The sequence below is a fragment of the Gastrolobium bilobum genome, unplaced genomic scaffold, assembly GCF_033153095.1.
Source record: "Gastrolobium bilobum isolate Gb01-03AN ecotype WA unplaced genomic scaffold, APGP_CSIRO_Gbil_v1 utg46012, whole genome shotgun sequence".
Taxonomy (NCBI): Eukaryota; Viridiplantae; Streptophyta; class Magnoliopsida; order Fabales; family Fabaceae; genus Gastrolobium; species Gastrolobium bilobum.
Window position 1 is genome coordinate 35,069 of NW_026899128.1, and position 10,949 is coordinate 46,017.

General features: G+C 37.0%; 2 protein-coding genes across 2 annotated transcripts; both read left to right on the top strand.

Moving 5' to 3' along the window:
- The first annotated feature begins 575 nt into the window (after positions 1-575).
- On the top strand, positions 576-1,450 carry LOC133287517 (uncharacterized). The gene is made up of 2 exons (XM_061485146.1): positions 576-638; positions 788-1,450. The coding sequence occupies exons 1-2, from the start codon at positions 576-578 to the stop codon at positions 1,448-1,450; spliced, it is 726 nt and encodes a 241-aa protein (XP_061341130.1).
- A 6,838-nt stretch (positions 1,451-8,288) lies between these two features.
- On the top strand, positions 8,289-10,220 carry LOC133287518 (uncharacterized). The gene is made up of 2 exons (XM_061485147.1): positions 8,289-8,467; positions 9,771-10,220. Exons 1-2 carry the CDS (start codon positions 8,340-8,342, stop codon positions 10,018-10,020), a joined length of 378 nt encoding a protein of 125 aa, XP_061341131.1. The 5' UTR covers positions 8,289-8,339; the 3' UTR covers positions 10,021-10,220.
- Positions 10,221-10,949: the final 729 nt, after the last annotated feature.

Consider the following 10,949-nt stretch of genomic DNA (forward strand, 5'->3'; position numbering starts at 1 on the left):
TCCTTGTCAGAACCAAACTTCTGTGAGTTTTAAACACGTTGAGTTAGGTTCACCTGAGCTCCTTCAGCTAGTATCTGTTCATTTTGACTAGAAAATAAGATTTGTATATTATTGAATCGTATAATATCTGTACAAAAGCTCTCTATTTAAAGAGTGCTGAAAGACCTAATGGGCTAAGCCCAAAGTACACTTCTAGAGTATTCTAGCTAATACAAATAAATAAATAAAATTCTAATATTTACAATACTCCCCTTCAAGCTGAGGAATGGATATTTATCATTCCCAACTTGCTAGTAAGCTCTTGAAACCTATCATTAGGTAGACCCTTAGTCAATACATCAGCCAATTAACGACCATAAGGGATATATGGAGTAGTAATCAGGCCACTATCGAGTTTCTCTTTGATGAAGTGGCGATCAATCTCAATATGCTTGGTTTGATCGTGTTGGACTGGATTGTGGGCTATACAGATGGCTGGCTTGTTATCTCAGAATAACTTCATAGATCCTTCATATTTCACCTTGAGATCATGAAGAACGATTTTCAACCATAATAACTCACAGATCCCTTGAGCCATGGCCCGAAATTCTGCTTCTACACTTGATCCAGCAACCACATTTTGCTTTTTACTCCTCTATGTTATTAAATTTCCACAGAGAAACATACAGTAGCCCGAAGCATATTGTCTTTCAGTCACAGATCCAGCATAATCAGCATCTGTACAAACCGCTAAGGAGAGATTTCCTCCTCTCTAGAACAATAGTCCTCTTCCTGGTGTGCCTTTCAGGTATTGGAGAATCTTGTCCACACCTGGAAAAGTAGACAAGTGGACATAACCAGTGGACAAGTAGAAATTTCAAACAGAGGGCTGAAGAGGATTCAGGAAAAGACTGTAGGCAACTCAAGGAAGGATTGGGCCAAGAAACTGGATGATGCACTTTGGGCATACAGGACAGCTTTCAAAACACCAATAGGTATGTCACCATTCCAATTGGTGTACGGTAAGTCTTGCCATCTTCTTGTAGAGTTAGAACATAAGGCTTTGTGGGCTGTTAAATTCTTCAATTTTGAACCATCAAAGGCTAATGATAAAAGATTACTGCAACTAAATAAGCTTGTTGAGTTCAGGTTAGCAGCATATGAAAATTCCAGGATTTATAAAGAGAAAACAAAGAAGTGGCATGACAAGAAGATCCAACCGAAAGAGTTTGAGCCAGGACAACAGGTATTACTATACGACTCTCGACTGAGGTTGTTTCCAGGTAAGCTCAAATCTTATTGGTCTGGTCCCTTTATTGTTAAGATAGTGTTTCCATATGGTACTATTGAAATCTCACCTCTCAATGCTAAAAGACCTTTTAAATTCAATGGGTGTAGATTGAAATTATATCATGGAGAACAAGTAAGTAGGGACACAGTTTCAGTCCCTTTGGCTTCACCTGAAGCTTAAATTGTTCTCGTCAGACTCGCGACGTTAAACAAGCGCTTCTTGGGAGGCAACCCAAGAGTATTGAGTCTTTCATTTTATTTTTTTAGAGTCATGAGGTAATTGGTAAGGAGGTATAGTCACAAGTCCATACTCACAACATTAAGTGAATGTCACATAAATTCTGAGTCCAAATCCATTTAAAAAGAGAATTCACGCGAATCGCGTGGTAGTGGCACGATCCGCACCAGATGAATCAAATAAATCCTTGAGCTTACTGTTTGACCACGCGAATGGCGTGAACATGGCGCTAACAGCGCCACTAGGATCCATCCCACGCCAACCGTGTGGAACCCGCACTAATAGTGTGGAAAAAGGGTGAACTCACTGTCTTGTCGCGCTATCCGCGTGAATGGGGCGCGATCAGCGCCATAATTCCCTTTCAAGCTAATCGTATGAGAATCACGCTATTCGCGTGAGATTTTTCCCCATTCCTGCCTCACCGCGCGTTTCGCGTGAGATTGGCGCGATTGGCGCTGGCGATTTTAGAGGTAATTCAAATTTGAAACTAAACCTAACCCTAAGAGCCCAACCCCCACTTAACTCACTCCACACTCACTGCCCCACTCTCTTTCTTTCCCTCTCCATCTCTCTCTCTCTCTCACCTCTCCTCACCACCACACCTAACCACCATAACAACCGGTCACCATCTCTCCCTCTCTACACCAAACCGCCGACCACCATCACTAGCCGCAAACCTATACCATTGTCCCCCTTCTCTTCTTCCTTCCCTCACACATATTCTCTCACCGTGAAAACCTTAATCACCACCGTGGGGTTAGAGCTAGGGTTGCACATTTTGTTTTGGGCTTGACCACTGTCACTACACCTTAAGGATTCCAAGTCACGATTTCAACCATGGCAGGAGACAAGGGAAAGCTAACTAAAAAGGGTACAAAGGCAGGAACCAAGGGCATAGTTAAGGGCACTGCTACATCTGGTAGCAAGCGGCCGAGAGCTTCATCCGATTTTGATGAAGACCGATTCCTTTCCGCGGAGCATCAACAGCGGTATGACCAATGGTTCATGCCTAAGAAAGTGATCCTTGAGAGATCAATCACCTTGGAGACATTTCCTGAGACCAGCTCCCTTTTGGCCTTGATTAAAAGTAGAAAATGGGAGACATTGGCCACATTTGCAACACCTAGCTCCAGTGCCATTCTGAAGAAGTTCTGTGCCAATATGGATAAGGATAGGATTGAATCTGTCCGAGTGAGCTGGGTTAGAGGAAAAGAGGTCCCCTTTTTCAGCTGAAGATATTGAAGCCTTTCTGAAGACATCTTATGATGATAAAGATGCTTGCCGGTTCACCTCCATTTTTAATAAACTTCAGCCTACCGCCACTCGAAATTTATACAGGGAAGATATGCCTGAGGTGGCAGATAGGGTTAGAAGAGGGATCACTGGCTTCTACTCATCTTGGATTACAAAAGCAGGTTTAGACCATGTGCCAGAAAAGATGGTAAAGCATGCTTTGACTGGAGAGGTTGCATTCTGGTATCAGTTCAACAATTCTACAGTGATCCCTTCTACAAACCTGACGGATGTGAATGTAAAGAGGGCAGTGCTGCTTTATGTGATAATGAGTGAGAAGAATCTTGCCATCTCTCTAATACTTTCTGACCGGATCCTCCACAACATCACTGTTGGTAGAGGTGAAATCCGTTTGGCCCATTACACTTTGATCATGCACTTATGCATCCAAGCCGGAGTCCAGATACCGTCAGATGAGCCTATGGATGTAAAGGTGGCTACCACCCTGACATATGAAATGTACAGGGAAATGCTGATGGAGGCACGAAACAGACAGATGAGACGAGCCGCAGAGTTTCCAGCATCTACCTTAGCTACGCGAAGCCCGCGTATATGGCCCCGTGAACCATATGGGCCACATCCAAAGCATATTCATCCTTCTGCTCCAGTACAGAGTACCACAGCTGCAGCCCCAGTTCCACCAGCAGCACCACAGCCTCTATATGTCGATTCCCCTGTTATCCTCACCACGCAAGGACACATTCAGACCATGCAGGGACAGCTTGACCGTCTGAGCATACAGGGTGACTATTGGACACAATGTTAGAGGACATCTCTAGAGCCTCTGCGGTAGATACATCTGCGTATCGACCCATTTTTACACCACCACCCGCACCTGAGGAGCCTGATGCGACCACAGTCCCAACCGAGCTAGCATCTAAGCCTACTGACACACCACAGGTTGCCGGAGGAGATGATATGGATGAGTCATGGCTGGATGGTTGATCCCCTGCTACCATTTACCTTTTGTTATTTGTTATTTTGATGATGTTTTTACATTTCCATTTTGTGTTGCCACAATTGAGATATTATGATGTTTAGTTTCCTCTCCGTTATGATGAATTGATGCTTTAACCCGTGTGAGTGTGTACATGCGCAAAAATTCTTATTCTTCAACTAGTTTAGTTTTATTGCTGGGGACAGCAATTTTCTAAATCTGGGAATTGGCACCCCCCACGTGCACAGAGGAACCAGACTGAAAAGACCTCTAACAGAAAAGTTTTTTGAATCATCAGGGGAGATATCTGAACCCTTTTGTCTCAATTTGCTTTTTTTTGTGATAGAAGAAGTCCTCTGAATAACATACCTAAATTTTCATTTGCTACTCATGCAATAAGAAAATCAAACTTTAAGGAGCATATAAGACACTGTGTGAGAAGTCACGATTGAATTCTATGTTGAAGTCTTAAGAGTTATTATTGCTCAAATGATTGAATTCTTGTTGAGAATTACAGTTGGTATGTGATTTTAAGTGGGATTTAGATTCTAGTTTGATTGCACAACCATGAGGTTTGAGCCTATACAGTGAATTTCTTTTTTAGAGACTTCACTGTAATAACACTCTAGAACTTGATCTTTTTCTCAATAACACAAGCATGATCTGAAATGATAAAGGCAATTCTTTCTTGTTAACTCATTGGCCAAATAGCTAAACCGAAAAAAAAAATCCATTGCTAGCCCCTTTAAGCCTTAGCCTGTTGTTTCTTGTTGAATTTAACCATGAGACTCTTAGCTTATTTTTCTATCAACACACCTTTGATGAGATTGAAACACTGATTATAGAAATTCAAGGATCAATTTCACCAAAATAAAGTGAAAGCAAAAGCTGGGACCAAAGAGAAAAGAAACAAAAGGAAAAGTTGCAAAGCAACAACAAAGAATAAAAGGTCAAGAAGAAAAAGAAAAGTGTGAATAGAAAGGAAGGGACTAAGTGAAATTGTGTCTGAGTATGAACAACTAAAACGTTGTTGTGTTTCAATCTCATGTACAGTCAAAGATTAGCCATTTTCCCCAAATATTCCTACCCTAGCTTAAGCCAAGTTACAACCTGCAAAGACCTTTGGATCTAATTGTGCATGTTTATGAGTTCCTCATCTTTAGAAACCTGAGAATGGGATCAAACCTATGGTAGTCTTATTGCACTGATGGACTGAGAGTCAACCTTATACACAAGAGTGGAAAGTGCAGTGATTATCTTGGTAAGGAGTGATTAAGCTAGATTCTAATTCCCTATGCAAAAAAAGTGATTTTCGAAAAATTCCAACTGGAATTCATTCATGCACAGCATTATAACTCTGAATCTCTGCCATAAGGAAAATGTCAAAAAGGACATAAATCCTTCTCACCGAGTTGTCATTGATGCTTAATGTTTGATTTTATTTATTGCTGGGGACAACAATATCTAAATCTGGGAATTGCTTGATGTGCCTTCAAAATATAGGTGTTTCAGAGCAAAAAGAACAAGGATTTGACAGTAATTCATTGATAAAAAGTAGTATTTTTAATGAATCCTTGACAATCTTCCTCCAGGCACACTTTCACTCAGTTTGTAGGTTTTTATAGGAAGAAAAGCATGAATTCAAGCTATGTTGCAAATAGCTCACTCACGCGGTACAAAGGATAGCACCAGACCAAGAAAAGAGAACCAACACAAGGCTACTCACGCGATTAGCATGAGGATGGTGCGGATCGCGCCACCATCCAGGAAGGAAGGGCAAAAACCACTGTGATCTGTGCTAATGGCGCGGTGCTCACGCTAACCGTGCCAGAAATGAGCTCTCCACTGGTTTATCGCGCGATTAGCGTGGATCTGGCGCTAATCGTGTAGCAGCGTGCTGTTGGGTTTCTAATGCTTGGATTTGGACGAAATCAGGAAATCAAATCAAATCTTTTAGAAGATTTTAACCTGATTGAGTCTTGGGCTATAAAAAGAGTCATAAACCTAAGGAAATAAACTTTTGCACAGAGAGATATTGACGGAGGCAGAACGCAGAGCAAACTTCTTCTCCAATTTCTGGTTATTAGTTTATTTTTATGAATTCTTTTCTATACATAGAATTGTCAGACATGAATATGTCTGGCTAGTCTTTTATTATTGTGGTAAGGGTCACAACCCTTGATGTGAACCCCTTGTAGTTTGGTTAATTTTTATATTTAATTATTTTAATTGTATTTATTTTATCATGTTCTTCATCTTATAATTCTTCTAGAATCGATCACTCTATTAGGATTGCGAGGGTTAGGGTTTTCAAAAGGAATATTGAAATTCTAGTTCTTGACAGAGGGTAAAATAACAATTCATGTATACACTAGGAATGGGTTACATTAATTGCAAACGTGGAAAATTCATTGATTTAAAGGATTAACTTGAAAAAAGATTTCTAAGGGATTAGGATTCTAATAAGGTTAATAAGGTTAAGATCACTAAGGAATTAGGGCTTAACCAATCAATTAATAGATGGTGAATTGTTTGATCAATGGGTAATTAAAAATGTAAACATTAATTAAAATTGCAAGGTAAGGATCAGAAAGGTGTTGGCGTCTTTTACCGCAATATTCTTTTTAAATATTTTCACAATTTTAATATGTCATTATCAAATTTCGAAACGCATCTTTGAATTATTCATCAGTTTTGAATTATTCTCAATTTTTACAATCAAGAATATTCTCAAACCAATTTGATTCATCCAACGAGAAAGGAATAGTTAAAATAATTTTGGTGCCTCAATCCTTGTGGAGACGATCTCTACTTACCCTTTTATTACTTGGTACGATCGGTGCACTTGCCGATGAGGGAGGTCATTTGGAGAAAGACTAAATTTTCAACGTATCTTTAATACATGTGGCATAATAAAGGCTGGAAAAAAATTTTGGTGGCTGGTGGCGAATAAACTTCTCTTCTGTTTTATTTTTCTTTTCTAATGAACAGTACACGTGAATAGTATCGATGAACAGTGCGCGTGAACAATACTGATGAACAGTGCACGTGAACAATATCGGTGAACAGTGCGCGTGAACAGTATATTTTTTTTGAACTGTTCCAGTCGTCCAATGAAAAAGAAACCTCTGTAGAATGATAAATCTGAGAAAACGGAATGAAACAGGGGTCCTCACAGACCAAAATGTCCCAAAAAAAAAATTTCGATGGCGGCTTTGTGGTGGCTAGAGGCAAATAGGGTTTAGTTTTTAAAGGCGGTGATTTGTGAAAGCAAAGCCCTCAGAATCGAGAGCTCTGATACCAACTAGAAAAGGAGATTTATATATTATTGAATCGTATATTATCTGTACAAGAGCTCTCTATTTAAAGAGTACTGAAAGACCTAATGGGCTAAGCCCAAAATACACTTCTTGAGTATTCTAGCTAATACAAATAAATAGATAAAATTCTAATATTTACAACATTTTGCCTAATCAAGAGTTGTTTGCGGCTCATAAGTTTGATTCCTAGATCAGCAACAGAATAAGCTCTGTCTTGTCCATGCACCATCATCAAGAATGAATTGTACTTAAACAAAAAACCTTCAAGAATTGTTTCTGTATGTTTTTCTGTCGTCACTAGACTACCAATCGACTTCAGCAAATCACATATTGTTTTGACCCTAGCTAGGTATTCCTTCACCATTTTTGTCCCTTTCTTCATCGTCTTCAACTCAGATATCAACTGACAAGCTTGAGATTTCATCATTCTATGAAAGAGCTTGTGTATGTTCTCCCACGCCTTCAAACTAGTGCTTAACAGGGAGGATATTGTTCATTACTTCCTCTGAAATCATGGATAACAACCACGTCAGTAGCATTTGGTCTTGAGTCAACCACTCAGTGTATGCTACAATGAATGTGTTATTCTTGTGATCTTCATCTGACTCAAATTTCAGAGGAATCTTTGGATTCACCAGAAAACGTTGAAGCTAATGAGAGGTGATGATTGGTTCGATGATCTGGTTCCAAAAAAAGTAATTATCTTTTGTTAATTGAGTGAAAGTGGAAACTAAATCAATACATTGCAAACGAGAACGAGCTCTCCATATAGAGCCCGGGTTGACTCAATGCCGAGTCAATAAAAATAACAAACTAAACAACTACAACTAAACTAAATAAAAACAAACTAAGAGCTTGCACAAGGAGAAAATAATCAGCTATAAATGTTATAAGCTACTATATAAACCAGCTACGCTAATAAAGCAAATATATTATAATTTTTTTAATTTGTATTAAGGGATATTACATTATGCCTATTTTATATTAAATTATTTGTTAATTTGAAATTTTTAAAAGGTATTTGATAAAAAAAATTAACTTTTTTTTACCTTTTAATATTTCTATTGAATGAAATGAGATGAAAATTACATTTTTTATCTTACAAAATAAAAATATTTAGCAATATTTTATAAAAGTTTAGAAAATAAATATTTTAAAACGGATTAAAGCAATGTCATAAGATACGTATATAGAGATTCATGTTGGAAAACATATTCTATATGGTTGAAACTTGAAACAAAAGGTCCATATTTGGGTAAGAGAGAGAGAGAGAGAGAGTGAGATGGCCTCTCTTGCATTCTCACACTCATCTACCAGAGCTTGTGCAAAGTTGACACAAGGGTTTTCTTCAACCCCTCAAATCTCTTCCATTCCCGCTGTCAAATTCTCTCCCACATCTTCTACTCTCAGGTTCACACATTTCTTTGCTTATTATTATTAATTTCTTAATTTTCGTTCCTCTTTTTTTTTTCTTTTTTTTTTTGTGTATTTTTCTGTAGATTTTTGTATGCTTTTGCCCTGCTTCTCCGTTTTGGTTTCTGGGTTACAAATTTCTCACCACCTTCTACTGAAAAAGTTTGTTTCTTTTCTTTTTCTTTCTTCTTTTAATCTCAAAATTTATATAATAGTGGATACCACTTATTGTCTTTACGGTGTGCTGAAGTAGATGTGTCTATCAGATTTTTTGGTTTAAATCGTTATAATATAATATATGTGACTTTTTATTTATTTTTACCTTTGTGGTTTTGCAATGATAAAAGATTGTGGGGCTGTCAGTAAATTAATATGAGTAGAGGCATAAATTTTCCTCACTTCAAACCGCATTGGACTATTTATTTTTTATTTTTTTGGTTTACAACGTATTGTAATAATTTTGCAATCTAGGAGTTTTATTTTGTTTGTGGTTGTCATCACTAATTCACTCTCAAAGGGTGTTTTTTTCATTTTTTTTTTTTTTTTTCCAAATCTCAAAACTAATGTAATAGTGGATACACTGTTTGTTTTTACAGTTTGCTGAACTTTGGTTTGCAATTCAGGACTTTGATTTTGTTTCTGGTTGTCATCGCTGATTCACTCTTAAAGGGTGTTTTTTTTTTAAATCTGTGATCCCTAACCAAAGGGTTTATTTATGCTAGTTTTAGTTTAACTACTCAGGGCTTTTGAGGCCAAATAACAAAGGAAATCAATTAATTGCAGTGGCTGGGTATGTTTGGATGGAAGAGTTTGGAGGGAAAGGGAAGACAGAATTGACTTTTCATCTCTCTAAATTTAGAGAAATATAAAATATTTCAAAAGGGGGGGAGCCCTAGAGTAGCAGTAAAATTGCTTTTTTGTTACCGGAAGGTCATAGGTTTGAATATAAAAAATAATCTCTTTGCAAAAATAGAAGGGACCCTCACCACTACCCTCGAAAGTCGAAAGTGAGGGAGCCTTGTGCACTAGAGTTTGCTATTTCAAAATGAATAAGAAATAATCACTACATTCCATGATAATCTTTTATCATTTCCTCTTATTTTAAAAAAATTTAAACTACGACAATGTTTACTTAAAATGAAACACTTTTCTCTTCCTCCTAGTTGAATGAGTGGTAGGGTGTGTGTCTATCCTATACTTGATTGTTATAATACTTGCATCTTATTTAATCATAATTATTTTAGCTTGTCTGTAGTTATTCTACATGAAACTATATCTTCTGGTCTTTGATTATATCCAGGTGGAAAGGTTCTAGAAAATTGCTTATAAATCAAAGGTTGCTAACTGTTTCTGCAACAAACCCCAACTCTAGAGGTGGAAAATCAACCAGTGAAGGATCAGATGTAAATGAAAGTAGCAATGCTGCAAAGGGGCCTCCTCTCCTTACTATTTTGGCTGGATTCTTTGTCTTTTTCCTCGTTTGTTGGATCATTGGTTCCGTTATAATGTGGCTGATAAGTTTGATTGTTAATGTTCCTCCTCTAAAATAAATTTGTTTATTGTAATGTTGTGTTTGTACTTTAATCTATGGCATTAGTCCTTATCATTTTCTTTCAGTTTTATTTTTATGCATGTGGACTTAGTAGTATTTGAGTGGTAAAAATACCAAAGAGAGCTGAAAGCAGATAAAGGGAAGAAAGAGCTTAAGAGATAGGGTTTTGTTTTGGGTAGTTATCCTCGGCAAAGTTCTTACATGCTGTAGTCTTCTGCTTTCATTCGCTATATATATGATTTTCTAACATCAGATTGGGGAATTTAGATTCCAATCCTGTTTTTTTTTTTTTTTGTATATATAGGAAAGAAAGAACAACTACAGACAGACAATTCTGGGCACCATAGTACCCTTAACATCCTCAGCAACTAACTCCTCACATCCTGATTCCAATCCTGTTTTGAAATGCAATAACTTGAATTGTCATCTTGTTTGGCTTAGTTTTGGTGGGATGATGCTCTTAGGGATATATCCAAATGGGCTAAACCTGATGGCCAGTCCAAAAAACCCAACAAAATGTGAAAGTTGGGCTAATTAAATTGAAAAAAAAAAATTGGCTCAACTTGCTCTATTCTGATTTGACCCAATTTAATGTGAGCTGACTTGTAATGGATTACGTAGCAAGTTATTATTATATTGTTACTACGGTTGAGATCTGTTTAAAATCTGTTTCAAAAAATAATTTTTTGATTTTCAGAAAAAAAAAAAAAAAAAACTCGTTTAATAAGGTTTATTTTGTAACAAAAATTTATAATTTTTTTTTTTTTAGAATCAAATTTAAATAACAAATTTGTATTATTTTTGTTTTATACTTTGATTTTTAATTTTCAAAATAAAACTTATAGAAATACCTATTTCATTAAATATTTTACTAGTTTTTTTTTAAATAAAATAAAATCAAACACACCTCAAGTTTCTTTTTTTTTT

Excerpts from the sequence above, each read along its gene's own strand:
- LOC133287518 (XM_061485147.1), top strand. The coding sequence starts at position 8,340 with ATGGCCTCTCTTGCATTCTCACACTCATCTACCAGAGCTTGTGCAAAG. Across the intron at positions 8,468-9,770 it reads CCCACATCTTCTACTCTCAG|GTGGAAAGGTTCTAGAAAAT; the intron begins GTTCACACATTT and ends GATTATATCCAG.
- LOC133287517 (XM_061485146.1), top strand. The coding sequence starts at position 576 with ATGGCCCGAAATTCTGCTTCTACACTTGATCCAGCAACCACATTTTGC. Across the intron at positions 639-787 it reads TTTGCTTTTTACTCCTCTAT|GTATTGGAGAATCTTGTCCA; the intron begins GTTATTAAATTT and ends TGTGCCTTTCAG.